This window comes from Somniosus microcephalus, chromosome 17, assembly GCF_052327205.1.
Source record: "Somniosus microcephalus isolate GS21.2 chromosome 17, FLI_Smic_1.0, whole genome shotgun sequence".
Lineage (NCBI taxonomy): Eukaryota > Metazoa > Chordata > Chondrichthyes > Squaliformes > Somniosidae > Somniosus > Somniosus microcephalus.
In genome coordinates this window covers 28,915,739-28,937,113 of record NC_141003.1, presented here as the reverse complement: position 1 = coordinate 28,937,113, position 21,375 = coordinate 28,915,739, and the positions used below count along the sequence as shown (strand labels likewise).

The following is a 21,375-nucleotide window of genomic DNA, read 5'->3' as shown; positions in this document are numbered from 1 at the left end:
AGACTCATGAAATAACACTGGATGGCAAGCTGGTGGCGCCGTCCAAGGCGTATAAATACTCGGGCGTGGGCCCAGCTTGTCAAGGAAATTTTGTAAACAGGAACTAGTGAAAGATAACTACAACTCCATGTTTTGAAACAAGTTGATTAAAGCCTTGCTTTATACTCGAACCAAGTGAGTAGTGACTTTTATTACATCACTCGTCATCACAAAACCCAACATCACAAAACCCAACATCACAAACCCCAACATCACAAAACCTCAACATCACAAACCACAACATCACAAACCCCAACATCACAAAACCTCAACATCACAAAACCCAACATCACAAAACCCCAACATCACAAACCCCAACATCACAAAACCCCAACATCACAAAACCCCAACATCACAAAACCTCAACATCACAAAACCCCAACATCACAAAACCCAACATCACAAAACCCCAAAACCCCAACATCACAAACCCCAACATCACTAAACCTCAACATCACAAACCCCAACATCACAAAACCTCATTGTTATGAATCTTATGATCCACGAAGAAAGACTCATGAAATAACACTGGACGGCCAGCTGGTGGCACCGTCCAAGGAGTATAAATACTCGGGCGTGGGCCCAGCTTGCCCAGGACATTTTGTAAACAGGAACTAATGAAAGATAACTAGACCTCCATGTTTTGAAACAATTTGATTAAAGCCTTGCTTTATACTCAAACCAAGTGCGTAATGAGTTTTATTACATCGCTCATCATCACAAAACCCAACATCACAAAACCCCAACATCACAAAACTCCAACCTCACAAACCCCAACATCACAAAACCCCAACATCACAAAACTCCAACCTCACAAACCCCAATATCACAAAACCCCAACATCACAAAACTCCAACCTCACAAACCCCAACATCACAAAACCCCAACATCACAAAACTTCATCAGAAAACCCCAACATCACAAAACCCTAACATCGCGAAACCCCTATGTTACAATACCCCAATATTACAATACTCCAACATTATAATACTGAAATATTGCAATATACTCCAATATTACAATATCCCATATTACAATATTCAAATATTACAATACCCCAACATTACAATATTATAATATCCCAACATCACAACATCCTAACATTGCACCAGTACCCCAAAATAATACACCAGTATCATAATATTTTATGTTAATTATATTAATACTTTATCCCCTTGTAGTAAGTTTGTGTGTAATTCAGCTCCTCACACGACTGGGGTCAGTAGCTGTTCCAGTACAGAAAAAAGCAGACGTCACTAATTAGAATTGTTTTTAACAGGGGGCCTGACAGTAAGACCCTTCATCAGACTGAAACCTACCTTTTTGGTCTGAACCTTTATTTTTAGAAATTCAGCCTCTCGACTGAGGACATTCCAAGGAGCGTGTATCCTGACATAACCAGTGCCTTGGGCTTTAGTCTGTAAAGGAAAAGAAAAATTGTAAGAATTAAATTAAGAAAATATAATTGTTTTACCAAGTTGCAGCTTTTTTTTAATGTTAAGAACATAAGAGAAGTGAAAGCTGTGAAAAGGTCACTCAGGTCATCATCACCCTAACTCTCACAAACCTCACCTTTCAGGTCATCATCACCCCAACTCTCACAAACCCCACCTTTCAGGTCATCATCACCCTAACTCTCACAAACCCCACCTTTCAGATCATCATTGCCCTAACTCTCACAAACCCCACCTTTCAGATTATCATTGCCCTAACTCTCACAAACCCCACCTTTCAGATCATCATTGCCCTAACTCTCACAAACCCCACCTTTCAGGTCATCATTACCCTAACTCTCACAAACCCCACCTTTCTAGTTCATAAAGTCACCCATCGAAACCCATCCTTCTAGTACCCTAACTTTCCCATCACAGCTCAAAACCTCTAGTACACTAACCCACCCAGCCCTCTAGTACCATAACTCACCCAGAACTGAAATCTCCGGTACTCTAACTTACCCATCAAGCGTAAACTTCTACCTCAACTCTTCCATCACAACACAAACTTCTAGTACCTCAATGGGATGAAAATTGGACGGGTTCTTTAAGGACTGGGCTATCCACTTCACTAGATTACCACCCGTGCGGTGAGGAGGAAAATTTACCCCATAACGTTGCTTTTGGAACAAATATGAAGGAACCAGGAGGGAGCAATGCAGTAAAGGTGAGCTGCTGAAGAGAGATGTTGGGGGAGGATAGAATGATTCATATTTTCAAAAGCAACAGAGAGACCAAGAAGGATAAGGAGGAACAAAGAGCTGCAGTCAGTCACAGAGGATGGCATGAGTAATTTTGGCCAGTGCAGAGTCTTTGCAATAAACAGAGCAGAAACCAGATTGCAGGGTCACAGAGGTAGTATGAGAAGTGACAGGCCACAGTGGAGGTTGGGGTTAGCATCAGGTGAGAAATAAGATAGTCATCTGAGAGAGTTGCTTCCAAGATGGTACTTTAAGAAGTCTGGAAGACTTCAAGACTTTGTGACTGCGTAATCTTGAGGTGGCGGGGTTGCTCACACATGAAGAACAATAATTTACAATGAGGGCTATGACGTACAAGGAGAGGGGTGCAGAGTTCAAGGGTGGCTAAAATGTCTAGGTAAAAATTTTCTATAAAGTCGGAGAAGAGCCTATTTGGAAAGGCACAGGGTTGGACCTCAGAGGATTAGAGTCTGGAGAGTATCCAGCCAGACGATAGTTGAGAAGATGGCAAGAGAAGCTGAAAATCAGAAATGCCAGAGAATCTTAGGCTGGTAAGGGAATCCAGGGCTGACATGCAGACATGGGTCCAGTCTGATTATGAGGTCAGTGATCTGAATTAAGTAGACTGAAGGTCAGAGCCTGTCTGATGGTTGGAGGACATTAAAGTTACTTTGTGCTGGGAAGAGAAGACTGACAAACAAAAGGAAAACCCAACAGTTGTTTATAGGAGAGATAGTCTATCAATCCTTTTGTTAATCAGACTAATGGGAACAAAATGCTGATAGCAAGTGTCTGCTGAATTAGAACAAACAAAGGCTGTAAAGTGAAAGCTACAGAGAAAGCATGAATCATTTAATATTGATGGGATGTCAATGCCACAGCTCACGATGCCAAGCGCTTCAAATAGTGGCCATTGTGTATTATGGGCCCTCTTGATGTCACTTTCTTTGGCCATTCTGAGTTAGAAAGGAACATAGAGACACATGCAAACCAGACAGAGTTGATGTCAGCTGGGGTAATTGGTAACAGGTTTTTCTGTGGTTCTTTGGCATGACAAAATTATATCTGGAGTTTAGAATAATCCGTCCCAAATATGAAGATCTCCTACCGCCTACGTAGTCTGTATAATGTATTTTCCCAGTTATTGACTCCAAACAGAATTCATTACCCCAAACAGAATGGCCCAGAAATTCGGGTCGGAGGCTTCCCACGGGTGCAAGCCTCCGACCTGCACTTACCTAGCGCGCCGGCTGTTGAGCTGTGGGCCCGCGTGCGATTCCGATCCTGGGCCTACTCCAACTGCCGGCGCGCAGTGCTTGCGTATCCCAGGGGCGCAGTTAGTTCAAAGCGTCCCCTGGGATCACGTGGGCCATGGAGAGCCAATGGTAGCAGGGAATCTGTATTCATAGATTTGACAGGAAGAGCTGTCAAATCTATGAATACAATTCAGCCCCAAAACTTAACTAAAACTTCAAATATTTTTTTTTTTTAAATCACATTTTTAAAATAACTATAAATTACATAAAATAACTATTTTAAACAATAATTTAAATTTTTGAAAAAATTAATTACAGTTTCTAACGGGGCTAAAAAATAAACATACCTTTCTTTAAAGTATTTTAAAATAATAAACCTGTGGAAAAAATGTTTTAATTTTACTTAATTCACCACTTACCTTGTTAAAAGCAGTCCTTGTGACTGCTTTTTAAAAGCGTAGCTCCTGGAGACTTACCCTCCCGGAGAAACCTGCAAAAAAAACGGAAGTTCCAGGCGTACGCGTTCGACCTGTGAACCCCTTCCTTTAAGGGAACGGAAGTTCTGGTTTCCCGCGCATGCGCAGTGCATGCACGAAACCGGCACTTTCGTTGGGCCTACGCGTGAGTACCCAGCGCGTACTCACCCATGGGGACCTGAATTTCTGGCCCAATATAATACATGTTAATGTTCTGACGAAGGGCCATCAACCTGAAACGTTAACTCTGTTTCTCTCTCCACAGATGTTGCCTGACCTGCTGAGTATTTCCAGCATTTTCTGTTTTTATTTAATGTACACATGATGCTTTCATTCTGAGGCACCCAAACATGCCACGGCTCTTTAAAAGAGAAGAAAGGATGGGTAGCTGGTTCCTCAGAGATATGCGCTATGTAGTACAACCATTGTCAGTGATACCTCTGCACAACCCCCATGTCCCAACAGAGAACAGATACAACAACGCACACGTGCAAACCAGTTGCCTCGTTAAAGCAGACATTGGGGTCTCTCTCAGAAGTTTGTCTCCCAGCATCTGGCTGTGACCTTGCTGTGTCCTCTTCGTGTCCAAGTGTCTCAGGGAGGTTCAGCTTCTGACTCACTTTCCTCCTCAACTCCCAGGCCTTTCTGAAGAGTAAAATTGTGAATGACAGAGCAGGCTGCCACAAGATTGGGAGCATACTGGTGGGATGCCCTGGATCTATCTCGGCACCTGAAAGCTCCCTTCAGCGTACCAATAGCTTGTTCAATTTTAATTCGAGCGCTGACGTGAGGCTTGTTGTATCGTTCCTCTGCCTCACTGATGGTCTTTCTCAATGATGTTAGAAGCCACAGTAGGATTGGATACCGCTTGTCTCCAAAAAGTCAGTCAGCCATGCTCTTGATTCTGAAAGAGTATGGGGACACTGGACTGTCAAAGGATGAATGAATCGTGGCAGCTTCCTACACACTGAGCATTGACGTGGATAAACCTGTGCACACTAATTGGACATTAATAGAGTGAAATCCCCTTTGGTTGACATAATGATGTGGGTCGACAGTTGTAGGGGTTCCTATGGCCATATGAGTGCAATCTGTAGCTCCAAGCTTTCATGGAAACCCAGCGATCTGATGAAAATTAATGGTCTGCTCATTCAAAGGTGTCAAAGGTGATGAACTGGGCTGCTTGGTGAACAAGACGTTAATTACTTCCTTTATACAAGAATGCACAGCAAGCTGACTGAACTGGCTGGCTCTCCTTGGAATGAGCCAGTGGCCTGGAAATTAAGTGCAGCAGTGACTCTCTCAACCACACTAAGTGCTGTCCTGTTCCTTCAGGAAGTTTGCAGATCTCCGTGTAGAACAGTGCAAAGTATTCCCATGGCTTCTGGGGTGAACCATAGCCTAGTAACACACAAGTTCAGGGAGATAGTCAAATAAGATCTTCTGGGTCTACACACTGGTGGCTGGGAGGGTCTGGATCCACTACAGTACTGCTTTCTAAACCTGGCCTCCCAGCTTCTCTGCTGTTCCTCCTCGTCTTCCTAATAAGAGGGGAAGCCCCATTGGGAAATCCATACTGCAGATTAACTGTATATTCCCAAACAAAAATTATCTCGATGGTGCCTTCAAAATAAAGCAAGAGCCTCCAAAATAAAGAGCAAAAAAAATTGACGAAACACCAATCCAAAATGACGTTATTAATCTCTGTCTAGCAGTATAATGTAACAAAGCAATTCAACTACTGGTCTAGATTGCCCTAGGTTTATAGTAGCATAAGTTAGACAGGTAGATCCTAGGGTGGAAATTATGTCATTTAGGACTAATGATTTCATCCTGGCCTACACCCATCAGACCCATGCTCCAGAATTAGCTGTGCCCCTAGCTAAGCTGTTCCAATACAGCTACAACACTGGCATCTACCAGACAATGTGAAAAATTGCCCAGGTATATCCTGTCCACTAAAAGCTGAACAATTCCAACCCGGACAATTACCGTCCCATCAGCCCATTCTCAATCATCAGCAAAGTGATGGAAGGTGTCATCGACAGTGCTATCAAGCGGCACTTACTCATCAATAACCTGCTCACTGATGCTCAGTTTGGATTCTGCCAGGATCATTCGGCTCCAAACCACTAGGTCCAACTATTTTCAACTGCATCGTCACTGACTTTCACACCATTATAGAATCAGAAGTGGACTGTTCGCTGATAATTGAACAATATTCAGCTCCATTCGCAATTCCTCAGATAATGAAGCAATCCTTGCCCACATGAAGCAGCAAGACCTGGACAGCATCCAGGTTTGGGCTGATAAGTGGCAAGTAACATTCGCACCAAACAAGTCCCAGGTAATTACCATCTCCAACAAGAGAGTACCTAACCACACCCTCATTACATTCAATGTCATTACCATGGCTGATTCCCTACCATCAACATCCTGAGGGGGTCACCATTAACCAAGAACTCAACTGGAATAGCCACATAAATGCTGTGGCTGCTAGAACAGGTCAGATGCTGGGTATTCTGCAATGAGTGGCTCATCTCCTGACACCCTAAAGCCTCTCCACCACCTACAATGCACAAATCAGGGCTGCAATGAAATACTCTCCACTTGCCTAGATAGGTGCAGCTGCAACAACACTCAAGAAGCTCGACACCATCCAGGACAAAGCAGTCTAATTTGATCAGCACCCCATCCATGAGCTGAAATGTCCACCTCCTCCACCACCGGCCCAGCGTGACTGCAGTGTGTAGGACAAAGCAGTCTATTTGATCAGCACCCCATCCATGAGCTGAAATGTCCACCTCCTCCACCACCGGCCCAGCGTGACTGCAGTGTGTACTGTCTACAAAGTGCACTGCAGCAAGTCACCAAGGCTTCTTTGGCAGCTCCTCCCAAACCCGTGACCTGCACCACCTAGAATAAAAAGGGAAGCAGGTGCATGGGAACACCATCATCTCCAAGTTCCCCTCCAATTCACCTACTATCCTGACTTGGATATATTCTGGAACTCCCTACCTAACAGCACTGTGGGAGCACCTTCACCACATGGACTGCAACGATTCAAGAAAAAGGCTGCTCACCGTCACCTTCTCAAGACTAACTAGGTAGGTGCAATAAATGTCGGCCTTGCCAGTGGAGCCCACATCCCGAAGAATGAGGTTTTTTTTGCATGGCTGCACCTTAGCTAGGGTGCGCACATCATATACCATCGCTAATTACTGGTGGAATATAAGGCAGAACTTAAATGGGACATAAAACTGGCACATCTTATCTCCTCCACGAATTCTAATCCCCCTCCATCAGATAGATCCACTGGGTTTACAAGGGTCAATATGTGTATTACAATAGGAGGAAGCAGAGGATACAACTTCAGGATGACTATGTGGGTGTGAAAGGAGAAGTCATTGCAGGAGATTCCCCTTAGAACTCCTTTGAGCTCCTTATGTCTGTCCACACACTAAACAAAACATGCACGTTAATTATGAGCTGTTTGTTTTTTTAACATCATCGTTGTTGAGCAAGCTGGGCTTTAACTATTTGTCAGAAAAATGAGTTTATATACATTAAAGTAGCTTCTTTATGAAACGCAACAAAGTCTATAAATAAGAGGACATATGGATCCATCTGGAATTTGTATTTTGAACTGCTAACGATATGAACCCAAGTATAAAATTCAGTAATGTATTGTATGAAAATGTTGCTTGTTATTTGTTGACATGGAGCTAATAAATATCTCTAGCTGCTGTCAGGGATGAGACAGAAAAGAGTGTCCTCATGGAATCTAATCATTAACCCAGAGTATATATTAATGACATGTAACAGCTGGTGGTTAGTTAGTGGCAGATAAAGCTAACTGAAAACAACCGCATTACACAATCCAGTTTCAGCAGGGTTTATTCTTTGTGAAATTGATAATAACAGCCTAAAAAATGATGTGCAACATTCAACCAGACCAGCTGGGAATGCAGCAAGTGGAGGTAAAACAGTTCCCCAAGGCTAAATGGAAATTTTGGAATGTGTGCCAATCTGTATTGTCCTCACATGCTTCCTAGTAACAGGTTATGTAGTAACCTTAGCCAGAGCAGGGGCCATTTCACAGTGTAAGTGATGGCATGTGCCCACCTACAACCATTGCCATTGACCCTGCTAAAGTTCACACGGTCGGGGGGTAGGAGAAGCGGTCCTTTTGTGCTTGGGGATGGGAGGTATTCTGGGACACACCGTATTAGAGGGTGCAGCACACAGTGATGTGATTTCCTAGCCACTAAGTCCAGCAAGCACCCATACAGCATCATAATAATAGGATTGAGCTGTGAAGGGGGTGGGGGGGGAGTCGGAGCCCGGCAATTGGAAGGGAAAGATTGGGGCTTGGTTGGTTGGGGTGGGGGTGGGGGCAGTGGTCGGCCGATCGCGAGGGTAGGCAACTAGACTACCTAATGCCCATTGCACAGCCAGCCCATTGGAAAATCAGATGCAGTTTCAATGGATGTGCCATCCTCTGTACCCAGTATTCCTATACGCCCTCCCAGCTTGTGTTTCTCTGCTTTGGGAGCACAACTTACCGCTTATATACTAAAGCTTGATTTTCTGCTCAATAACTTCAAATCGAGGCACTTGGAATTGAACTTTTCATTAACAAATACTATTTGAAGGAGGTTCCTGTTCATTATTTGGGAAATTATTAATGATTTTGTTGTTCGTAAAATGGAATGTGTCTGAACATAAGAACATAAGAACATAAGAAGTAGGAGCAGGAGTAGGCCATACGGCCTCTCAGGCCTGCTCCGCCATTCAATAGGATCATGGCTGATCTGAATCTAGACTCACGTACACTTCCCTGCCCTCTCCCCGTAACCCCTAATTCCCTTATCTGCTAGGAAACTGTCTATCTCCGTTTTAAATTTATTTAATGTTGCAGCTTCCACAGCTTTCTGGGGTAGCAAATTCCATAGATTTACTACCCTCTGAGTGAAGAAGTTTCTCCTCATCTCAGTTTTGAAAGGGCAGCCCCTTATTCTAAGATTATGCCCCCTAGTTCTAGTCTCACCCATCAGTGGAAACATCCTCACCGCATCCACCTGATCAAGCCCCCTCACAATCTTATATGTTTTGATAAGATCGCCTCTCATTCTTCTGAACTCCAATGAGTAGAGGCCCAACCTACTCAACCTTTCCTCATACGTCAACCCCCTCATCTCCGGAATCAACCGAGTGAACCTTCTCTGAACCGCCTCGAGAGCAAGCATATCTTTTCTTAAATATGGAAACCAAAACTGCACGCAGCATTCCAGGTGTGGCCTCACCAATACCCTGTATAACTGCAGCAAGACTTCCCTGTTTTTATACTCCATCTCCCTTGCAATAAAAGCCAAGATTCCATTGGCCTTCCTGATCACCTGCTGCACCTGCATACTAACTTTTTGTGTTTCATGCACCAGGACCCCCAGATCCCTTTGTACTGTAGCACTTTGCAGTTTCTCTCCATTTAGATAATAACTTGCTCTTTGATTTTTTCTGCCAAAGTGCATAACCTCACACTTTCCAATATTATATTCCATCTGCCAAATCTCTGCCCACTCCCTTAGCCTGTCTACGTCCTTTTGCAGGTTTTTTATGTCCTCCTCACTCACTGCTTTCCCTCCCATCTTTGTATCATCGGCAAACTTGGATACGTTGCACTCAGTCCCTTCCTCCAAATCGTTAATATAGATTGTAAAGAGTTGGGGTCCCAGCACTGACCCCTGCAGAACACCACTAGTTACTGATTGCCAGCCCGAGAACGAACCATTTATCCCAACTCTTTGTTTTCTGTTAGATAGCCAATCTTCCACCCATGCCACTATATTACCCCCAATCCCATGATTTTTTATCTTGATCAGTAATCTTTTGTGTGGAACCTTGTCAAATGCCTTTTGGAAGTCCAAATACACTACATCCACTGGTTCCCCTTTATCCACCCTGTATGTTACGTCCTCAAAGAATTCGAGCAAATTTGTCAAACATGACTTCCCCTTCATAAAACCATGCTGACTCTGTCCTATTAAATTATGTTTATCCAAATGCTCTGTTACTGTTTCCTTAATAATGGACTCCAACATTTTGCCAACCACAGATGTTAGGCTAACTGGTCTATAGTTTCCAGCTTTTTGTCTACTTCCCTTCTTAAATAAGGGTGTTACATTAGCAGTTTTCCAATCTGCCGGGACCTTTCCTGAGTCCAGGGAGCTTTGGTAAATAATCACCAATGCACCCACAATCCCTACCGCCACTTCTCTCAAGACCCTAGGATGTAGGCCATCAGGTCCGGGGGATTTATCCACCTTAAGTCCCATTATTTTACCAAGTACCATCTCCTTAGTGATTTTAATCGTGTTTAGCTCCTCCCCCCCCCCCCATTGCCCCCTGTTTGTCCAGTGTTGGGATATTTTTGGTGTCTCTACTGTAAAGACTGATACAAAATATTTGTTCAGCGTCTTTGCCATCTCCATGTTCCCCACCACTTGTTTCCTGGTCTCATCCTCTAAGGGACCAACGTTCACTTTGGCCACCCTTTTTCTTTTTATATAGCTGTAGAAACTCTTGCTATCTGTTTTTATATTTTTTGCAAGTTTACTTTCATAATCTATCTTCCCTTTCTTAATTAATCTTTTAGTTATTGTTTGCTGGCTTTTAAATGCTTCCCAATCTTCTATCCTCCCACTAGATTTGGCTACTTTATATGCCCTTGTTTTCAGTCGGATACTATCCTTTATTACTTTACTAAGCCACGGATGGCTGTCTTTTCTTTTACTCCCCTTTTTCCTCAGTGGAATATATTTATCTTGAAAGATGTGAAATATCTCCTTGAATGTAGACCACTGCTCTTGTACCGTCTTACACTTTAATCTGTTTTCCCAGTCCACTTTAGTCAATTCTACTCTCATACCTTCATAGCATGGTGGCATAGTGGTTAGCACTGTTGCCTCACAGCGCCAGGGACCTGGGTTCAAATCTGGCCTCGGGTGACTGTCTGTGTGGAGTTTGCACATTCTCCCCGTGTTTGCGTGGGTTTCCTCCGGGTGCTCCGGTTTCCTCCCACAGTCCAAAGATGTGCGGGTTAGGTTGATTGGCCATGATAAAAATTGACCCTTAGTGTTAGGGGGGATTAAATACGTGGGGTTACGGGGATAGGGCTTGGGTGGGATGGCTGTCGGTGTAGGGACCGGGTGCTAGGGTTTGGATGATCAGCCATGATCTCGTTGAATGGCGGAGCAGGCTCGAAGGGCCGAATGGCCTACTCCTGCTCCTATCTTCTATGTTTCTATGTCTCCTTTATTTAAGCTCAGTACGCTGGTTTGAGATCCAACTCTCTCACCCTCAAACTGAATTTGGAATTCAACCATATTATGGTCACTCATTCCAAGGGGATCCTTTACTAGGATATTTTTTTATTAATCCTGTCTCATTACACAGGACCAGATCTAAGACTGTCAACCTTCTTAGAAGTAGTTTTAAAATTAATGAATGTAAACAAATGCAAACTACATAACATCAGATGGGCAAAGGAGATCTAAATTACTTGTTGCAAAATTGTTTTCTGATATTTTGAAAACTTTTGTACATGGATATTAATTTACTTCTGAAGGTTTTTTCTTAATTTATTCAAAAATATTCACCAATCAAATGGGAAACAGCAATTACCAAGTTCTCACAATTACTGTTCTAAATAAGTGTTTTATCTTTCACTTCATGTTACAGATGTTTCAAACAACCCTTCTCGTACAAGGAACTAAATGTCAACAATTACAGTGGGGCAGGAAGCTGGGATTGTTCACATTAGAACCGAGAAGGTTAAGGGGATTTGTTCAAAATTTTGAGCGGTATTAATAGAGTAAATAAGGAGAAACTGTTTCCACTGGCAGGAGGGTCAGTAACTATAGGACACAGATTTAAGATAATTGGCAAAAGAACCAGAGGGAAACTGAGGAGAATTTGTCTTACACAATGAGTTGTTATGATTTGGACTGCACTGCCTGAAAGGGAGGTGGAAGCAAATTCAATCATAACTTTCATAAGAGAACTGGATATATAACTGAAAAGAAAAATTTACAGGGCTAAGGGGAAAGAGCACGGGAGTGGGACTAATTGGGTAATTTATTCCATTTACTATAAAAGCTGATGGATTGGTTGAATCTTCCTGTGTCTTTTTATCCCTTCTAAATACAAGGGTGCACCTTATAAACTAGTGTCTCAGGTGGTTGTTACTGTATAGAAGGAGACTGCGCTCGATTTTACTGTTAATGAATGGAAACCTGAAATCAGCTGTGGAAAATAACATTTGACTAAACTCAAATGGGTCACTAAAGTAGAATAGTGAGGAATTTTAGAAAGATGTGTTAAGCATTCCTTCCTATTATCCTGCAGTGTAATTTGAAGGCATTTCTGATTAAAGTTTCACATTTATTTTATAAGTGTTTTTTGACTGCATGTGTTTGATTTGGCCTTTCATAACGTTTTCTTGTACTAAAATTCTGGGAAATTATACAATCAGAAGTTTTTAAACAATTAAGCTGAATTGGCCAAGGGCTATTGCACACCCAATGCCACATTATATAATACAATAGCAAAATACTGCGGATGCTGGAAATCTGAAATAACTGAAATATCTGCTGAGTATTTCCAGCATTTTCTGTTACCTTCCCGTGCAAGCACAGGAGATGCAACACATGCCCTCTTACCTCCTCCCTTCCCACTGTCCAGAGCCCCAAACACCCCTTCCAGGTGAAACAGCGATTTACTTGTACTTCTTGCAATTTAATATACTGTATTCGCTGCTCAAGATGCGGTCTCCTCTACATTGGGGAGACCAAACGCAGATTGGGCGACCGTTTTGCGGAACACCTCCGTTCAGTCCGTAAGGGTGACCCTGAGCTTCCAGTTGCCTGTCACTTTAATTCTCCGCTTCACTCCCACTCTGATCACTCTGTCCTTGGCCTATTACATTGTTCCAATGAAGCTCAATGTAAGCTCGAGGAACAGCACCTCATCTTTTGATTAGGCACTTTACAGCCTTCCGGACTCAATATCGAGTTAAACAATTTCAGATAATAATCCCTGCCCCCATTTTTCATGCTGTTTAATTTTGCCATTCCCATTTGCAACATTTTCACAGTATGTTCTTTCAATTCCTTCCTTCCCTCCTAACCCCACCCCCCCCCCCCCCCACCGTCTCTGCACTTGCTTAATATCTGTTACATTTCCAGCTTTTTCCAGTTCTGATGAAGGGTCCCAGACCTGAAACGTTAACTCTGTTTCTCTCTCCACGGATGCTGCCTGGCCTGCTGAGTATTTCCAGCATTTTCTGTTGTTATTCCACATTATATAATATTCAATTCACTTATACACAGGTTCACTGCAACACAAATAAAATGGTGCTGACTCCAATATAGTCACATAAACTTAAACCAAATCAAAAGAAGAAATCCTACTATGTGTTACTGAAGCTCAGCTGTAGGAAAAATTGCATGACATAATTTGGCAGACTTCATTTGAATGTTTAGTTGTTCGGTGAGTTCGAGATTACACTGTTTTATCAAAAAAGTGTAGGATGGAGAAAGTGTGACAGGGAAAGAATTAGGAGAAAGTAAGTGTGGCACTTACAGGAAGTGTGTGCTACATGCAAGACTTTCAATATATTATAGATAGATTTAATGTCACATGATGATGGCAACTGCTAAATAATGTCACGTGTACAGAGGATGGGTATGAAAGACCCATAACTCACAAATGTCACTCATGACTGTCTCAACCAAGTGAAAGAATGTCTACTGTTCCAGACATTTTGTTTATTTTTCAGATGTGAGATGCCTTAACTGTATTTAAATTTACTGTGCTGCAATCACAAACACTGCTGCTCAATGTTACTTCATGCTCAAATTATCATTTTTAATTTTCACAAGGATTGAAGTATCATTCCTGTAGGCAGTGGAATTACTAACTGCACTCACAGAATAACTATGAACTTCAAATAGTCTCTCTAAGACACATTCAAATGCATCTGTGCCCACAGAGAGTCCTATAGGCTCAAGATATAAGAAGGGTGTAGAATTGGGTTTTTATTTAGGAATCATGAAGTGACATCTGAAGCTTTCTCTTCTCTCGGGCACCTTTGTGCCTTAATCAGTTCCCTTCACGATACTTTTCACAAAGCTGGCATGTTGATGCCATTCTTTGGAGCAGCAAGTCACTCAACCGTGAATGGTATGATATGTGTGCTTGCCTGCGAATCCGCACATGGCTAAATTGTCTTATCACAAGGAGGTATTGAGTGGACCTAAAAGCTTCCTCTTGGGAAAAGAAAAAAAAATGAAGAATGAGCTACCCAGGCTGCTATCTTCTTTTGGCTGTCCCAATGGCCATTTAGTGGCAATGGTAGAGGCCAAGGATTCAGTTGCTTGCATTCTCAGCCAGCCATGGTGCATGGTGAGGGAAAATCAAAGAGAGGGAAAGGGAAGTAAACATAAATACATTTTAAAAGGAAGCACTCACCAAGACCTCATGAGATGAATTAGAGGCAGGCAGATCTTTTTTTAATAATATTATTTATCTTAATTAATGTTATGATGTAAGATAAGATAGGTCTTAACAACAATAAAAATTTGCATTTATATAGCCCCTTTAACATAGTCAAACGTCCCAAGGTGCTTTACAGGAGCATAATCAGACAACAACTAACACCAAGCCAAAGAAGTCGTCTTTAGGACAGATGACCAAAAGCTTGCTCAAAGAAGCCTTTATTTACTTAACTATTTGCATGTCTTTCAAATTTACTCCAATTTATCTTTGCAAAATCACCACAAAACAATGGGCACTATCTTGTCACAAACTCCCAAAGTTAAGATTTAATAAATTGCAGATTTTAAGACAATGTAATTTCTCACCTCTTTGTCTTTCTCTATCTCCAGTCCGTTCTCCATGAGGTTCTTCTCGAACTCCTCTCTCCGAGCTCTCCTTTCTTCCTCCACAGATTCCTGAGGGCTGTCAACATCCAGCACAACTTCTTGCTGACACCCTGGTAGCTGTTTGTGGCCTTCACTCCTGTGGAGAATTGTCGCTGTGCCATTTGGGACAGAAGCTCCAGAACACTGAGAGGTGGACAGAGAAGTGAGCTTTCTGTATTGATAAACCAAAACATAATCTACCTTTCTCTTCCCTTCACTGAAATACAAGCCTTTTTTAGTGTCTCCCTCTTCATTACCTTCAAAGTAGTTGTTAATAACCTATGGAAAGACAAAAGGAAAAAGGTAAATCAAGCACAACTCGTAAAGTTTTCTAAACTGGTATTTCCCAGTTTTTATAACGGTGTTACAATGTTATATATTACAAGAATCTGAACAAACCAAAAACACGACAGAATATGGTCATGTTTATGTTGCTATTTATTTTACATATTTGTATAATTTTACCTGCACTGTATTTTAGTAGCTGTGATATCTGTTATACAGTTAGGTGAAACTTTAGATTAGAAACTTAAAATGACAGTTTGACAATCTATAAACAGTTTTCCTTCAAGATGAGGAGGGTGAAATTGGACATTGGCAGGAACGCAATACGGACAGTATCGCGTCAGTTGCCTGTTATATGCTCCCTACCCCCGATATTCAATTCCATTAATTTCAGTAGAACTGAATACAGAGCGTGCGATATAACGGGTGGCAACAGCGATTGGCCCGGTTTCGTGTCCCCGCCCAAATCCCCTGGGGTGCTCTCAAAACTGACTATAGGTGTGGCCCAAATATTATTATTGATAAACATGTTCACAAAGAAAAGCTAAAGACAGAAATTAACTGGCTGATTGAGTACTAACTTATTTCATTTAAATCAATAACGAGTGAATATCAAATACATTCCACAAGAACTGAAAGAACTGCAGGTAAAGGTCCAAATAAGGATGTGACTAGTTCATCTGAAATAAACTACTTGTTATAATTAAAGCAGGTATTTTACTGAGATACTCACTGGATGACCAAGAGGAATTGCAAGATCCATGAAGCGAGTTCAAAATGTTGGTTGAAAAAAACAACTTGCAGGCTCCTGGCACAATAAGATTTAACATCTCTTCTTTGGCAAAGAAAACACTCTCAGCTTATTTCCACCAACCTTCAAATGAACACAAGTGCCTTTCTTGTCTTTAATTATTGTTTGAGGTACAGAAAATAAACTGAAGAGCAGGCACCTAAAGCTACGAGGAGCCAACCGTTAAAGATTGTTTTGTTCTGGCTTACGAGCTCAGTGTGGTGCTCAGCCTCATTTACTGATGAGCCCAGGGAGATGCAATCTTCCAGTCAGGGTCGCCATGACAACCCTGGTAACAAGCCACTGTTTTAGTCAGATTCACACACACACACAAACACACACTTACCGGTGGGCTTTCTGACTCCTCCTCACTGAGTGAGGCTGAGGCTGCATTGTCCAAAACTCCACTAGCCAAGCTGAAATGCACCCGTGGTAAATATTGTGGAACTGTAAGATATTTTTCAAACTCTTTTGGTCCAGCACTTGTTGCTTCTCTGGGCTTTTGATATGGGCGATGTGAAAGGATTATAGGGTTACCTGCTGGTGAGAGATTAAAAATATCTCTTTTTATAACCATTGCATTCACAACATGCTTTTAAAAAATAACATATTAGAGCATAGTCTTTCACATTTTAAGGGGGCGAAATTTGCCTCCTTTGCGCCTGCCGTTAGTGCCTCCGGGGGGGTGCTAACAGGGCGCAAAGGGCGATAATAGCGCCTCCCGAGAAATTCGGCGGGGCACTGCCAGTAGCGCCCCAGGCCACTGCGCTGCCGTTGATGACATCATCAACGAGTGACGCGACCTCTTAGCACCCTGCGGCAGAAATTGGGCTGTGCCTGCGAGGCTTCCACGGGTGATGTCAGCGACAGCCTCGCGGGTCACGAACCGGGCTGCACACCGCTGGTGTGGCAGTAATTAAAGGGGCGCTCCGGCTATGCCCCGTGCCGACATTTTTTTCATTTGGCCGACCTCTTGTGGGCTAGTGGAGGCTATCAAATGGGTTGCAGAGCTTGCAGCGGCCGTCTCCTTTAACGTGGTGCTACCACGCTTTGCACCCCATGCACCACCCCAAGAGGAAGTGGAGCACCTGAGATAGCGCTCCACTTCCTTGCCAGGGTGGTAAGCCCAATTTAGCAGCCAGGGCGGTACTCCCGTGCTGGGCGTTAATGTCTGGCGCTAATTCGGTTACCACCCCCAAACGGCCCCCTAAGTCTATACATCTCACAAAAATTACATCTCACGTATATTGAATGATCAAGAATTTTGTATAGACTGGAATATTCAAATGTGTGCATGTAAAGGTTGGCAAGTTAAAAACGAATTTTAAATGCAGGTCATCTCTACAAGGAAAATACCACAACATGTTACATAGAAACTGAGAATGTTCTAGAACAAAAACAGGCCGTCGAGTCTGTGCCAGAGTTTTCTCCACATGATCTAGCTAGTCTAATCCCACTCTCCTGATCACTTCCATGCCCTTTAATAGTTCTCTTTTTCAAACAACTAACACCCTTTGTAAAGAACTTTTGCTTCTACACTGGCTCATGCCAGAGAATCCCATTTATAACTGTGCCCTGCATAAAGCCACTTCTTGCCTCAGTGCTAGCACTCTTGCCTCGGAGTCAGAATTTTGCGGGTTCAAGCCCCACTCCAGTGCAGTTCTGAGGGAAGTCTCCAATGTTGGAGGTACCATCTGTCAGATAAGATGTTAAACAAAGGCCCTGTCTACCATCTCAGATGGATATCAAAGATCCCATAGCACTATTTGAACTAGAGCAGACGAGTGCTCCTGGTGTCCTAGCCAACATTTATTCTTCAGCACCCCAACAAAAAAAAGATTATTGTGTCATTACGGTCCCATAAATTTCCTGGCCAGGCTCCTTCAACACCCTATGAGATAACAGGCTCTTCAGCCAGATGTAAGTATCCCAGATGAAAATCCATCTGGTCGTATCAACCAGCTCAACACAGCACTGGTTTCCCAACTTTTTTAATTGAAGTATTTTCCAAATGAAGTTCAATTTATTCTTCAGAAAAGGGCAAAATCAACCAAGACAGCTTTTTCTCATAACTCTCTTTTTTATATATTCTCTTCTCATTGCCCTTTTCCACTACTTTCCTCCCTTCCCCTACGAGGCTGTTAACTTCTTGCTGGGGTATGGGTCCACCCTTGGTGGGCTCCCTCCTGTACCTCACTAAATGCCCACCATTCATAGATGGGCACTGATTGTAATTCTTAGGCTTCTCAGCTGCAGGGGGCAACAAAGCTGAACCTGGTCCTGTCTTCACCTAACATTCTTACACCCACGTGCACACGCACATATACCAAGGACTCAGGAGAGAGAACCCCGCTCAATATTCTCCTCCCTAATCCAGGGTGGTGAGTGGCCCTACAGGCACCCCTGCTGAAATCCGCTAACTCAGTGTAGATTGGGGATCAATAGCCGGGGTCTTTCCTGCTCCATGTGACTCAGTAATATGCTGCCTTGGCAAACTGGGGCACTAGGGAAGAAACGCTAGGATTTTTAGCCTCCTGCTGTGGTGCATCACCTGTTGTTTCTGCAGAGTCTTGGTACAGACAATGTAAAAGGATTACGAGGTTATCTGCTTGCTAAGGGATTACAAAGATCTTTTTATAGCCACCTCATTTGCTACATGCATTTAACAAGAGCATATTAGTGCACAATCTTCCTCATTATTAAATCATCTAAGTTTCACATGAATTAAGCATAATAGATTAAAACAGTAAAGAAAATTCACTCCAAATAAGAAATCTAAATGTTGTCAGAATATAAGTTCCTTATAAATGGAGGTCACCTTATGGAGGATGACGTTACACTATGTTCTAATGGGCAAGGTAACTAAAAGAACGACAACATAATCACCCCCAACGTTCAATCGAAACCAGCTGAACCTCAAACACAGTGAAATGTAGAAACAAGGATTCTAAATGGAGGTGTAATGGGTGGCACATGTTTGTGTTTGCTTCACCTCTCTGCTCCGGGTCAGAGTCCAGACCAGATTGAAGAGATGAAAGTCTCGTTATGCCCACTGTAAAAGGGGGTTGAGGAGTTTCACTCAGTTTGGCAAAATATCAGGGATTTAAAAAAAAACAAATGCTTAATGCTGATCTATTTGTGTCAGAGGCTAACTTTACAAATCAATGTTTTCAAGTTTATTCAAAGTCCCCAAAAAGTTTATTGTTTATACTACAGGTAGTACCAACACTAAACCCAGGACTCCAGTTTTCACCCCTGATGTCTGAGAACTGTCCCAGAGGTGTGTCTCCAAAAGTTATGCTACACCTATACCTTAGGAACGGCACCAAAGATGGCCCTGTGATGCCACTAAGGTGCCAAGAGTGCCCGCAGTGCCAAGGGATACCAACCGAAGCCATTACAGTGCAGCACTGCTGATAGCAAAATTGAATGGCTGCCCCTTGGTAATACTAGATGCCACATGAAGTGTAGTCACTGCGGTAATGTAGGAAACGAAGCAGGCAATTTGCACATAGCAACCTCCCACAGATAGTGATGAGGTAATGACCAGATAATCTGTTTTAGGTGTTGGTTGAGGGATAAGTACTGGCCAGGATACCAGTGAACTCCCCTGCTCATCTTCGAATAGTGCCATGGGATCTTTTATGTCCACCTGAGAGAGCAGTCGGAGACTTAGTTTAATATTTCAGCTTAATGGCGGTACCTCCGACAGTGCAGCACTCCCTCAGCACTGCATTGGAGTGTCAGCCTGGATTATGTGCTCAAGTCTCTGGAGTGGGACTTCAGCCCTCAACCTTTTGACTCAGAGGTGAGAGTGCTACCCACTGAGCCACGGCTGAAAGGCAACTTGTATCAAGCCAGCCATTAAAGCCTCAACGTTTCCCTATCTGGACACATGTCAAAATGATGAACAAATTCAAATTCGTTGCCTTCGCTTTTAAGATCTTTAATTACTTCATGTTTTCTGTAGCTTACATTAGAATATATGAATTTTCAATCCGAATGGTTAGAAAGCACACACTGCCTATTTAAAAATACGCGTGTACATAGATTGCCTGCCTCTATCACTGTCCCACAATCTGAAATCAACCAAACAGCTCATTTACTGAGCAGCCGCTGATAAAACAACGCAAGTGCTCAGTGTGAAGTTTGCGAATTTAACACGAACGCGTTATTAAAAAGTGGGACAGTTCAGCTGTAACCTGAGCATGTTGTTCTCCTGCAGTAATCCCTGGGAGACTACAGATTTATTGCACGTACTTTACTACAGTCAGTATATGTTTGGAGTTGTAAGAAATAAAATAAACACTCTGAACGCATTATTGCCATTTTGCAGACGGTCAGAAGCCATTCAATGCAGATAACCACCAGTTGTATTTATAGATCTGTCCATTCATTTCACAAGTCTCATCTGTATTACAGGCGCAGAACCTCACTGAGATATTTAAAAGTCCCCTTTATTGACTCTATGGGGCTCAATATGTTTGGAGATGGATCCAGAATTAATTTTGGCTCAGAGTTTGTAAACCCACTCACAATAAATATTCACCTTGACCGTTATTCCGAACTGGTAAAACACGTCTCGGCAGATTGCCCGACCACACAAGCTCAATAGAACTTCTTCCACACATTAACCCGAATAACCCAACCACCTCTTGCTGATTCTACCCTCGACAATAAATATAACGGGGACACTTACCGGGTGCTGGCCGGCCGTGATGTGCCATGTTGGGACAGGGACAGGGTCAGAGGTGTGTGCAGTAGATCTGAGAGAGGATTAATCTGTCTCGGTGGGGCTGTCACTCTGTGTACTGACTGTGTACTCGGTTCATGTGTGAGCGGCTCTTGCAGCTAATTCCTTGTCTCGTTGAACTGTGTTAGACGAGCCAGAAAGACACAATTCGGCAAACCTTCCCTTTCATTCATCACCAAAAACGAAGGCCGCTCCAAGAGGCCTATTAATCACCCTTTCTAAAGCATCTTTCACTTTACGTAGGAACAGGAGTAATTTCCAAATTAGAGCCAGGCCACGCAGGAGTGAAACCGGGAAAGACGGTGGAAATCTGGAATTCTCTCCAAAGGCTGTGAATGCTGGGACAATTAAAGCCTTCAAAACATAGATTGGTACATTTATGTTGGGTAAGGGTATCAAGGGATATGGAGCAAAGGTGGGTAAATAGGGTTGAGGTACAGATCAGCCATGATCAAATTGAATGGCAGAACAGGCTCAAGGGGCTGAATGGCTAGACCATGACTGATCTGTACTTCAACTCCATTTACCAGGCTCTGCTCCATAATCCCTTGATACCCCTACTTAACAAAACTCTACCAATCTCAGTCCTGAACATTTTGG

General features: G+C 42.8%; 1 protein-coding gene across 2 annotated transcripts in view; it reads right to left on the bottom strand.

The window, feature by feature from the left end:
* The window catches only part of LOC147105607 (anoctamin-2-like), a 164,812-nt gene extending 143,815 nt beyond the window's left edge, over positions 1-20,997 (bottom strand). The window contains exons 1-4 of one of the 2 annotated variants that reach the window (XM_086010149.1): positions 20,722-20,997; positions 16,369-16,562; positions 14,888-15,226; positions 1,359-1,457 (exon numbers count right to left, since the gene is read on the bottom strand). In XM_086010149.1, the coding sequence (XP_085866275.1) occupies positions 1,359-1,457; positions 14,888-15,226; positions 16,369-16,562; positions 20,722-20,749 (660 nt within the window). In that variant the 5' untranslated portion in view covers positions 20,750-20,997. The remainder of the gene's footprint in view (positions 1-1,358; positions 1,458-14,887; positions 15,227-16,368; positions 16,563-20,721) is intronic. The other variant, XM_086010150.1, reaches the window with a different exon arrangement.
* Positions 20,998-21,375: the final 378 nt, after the last annotated feature.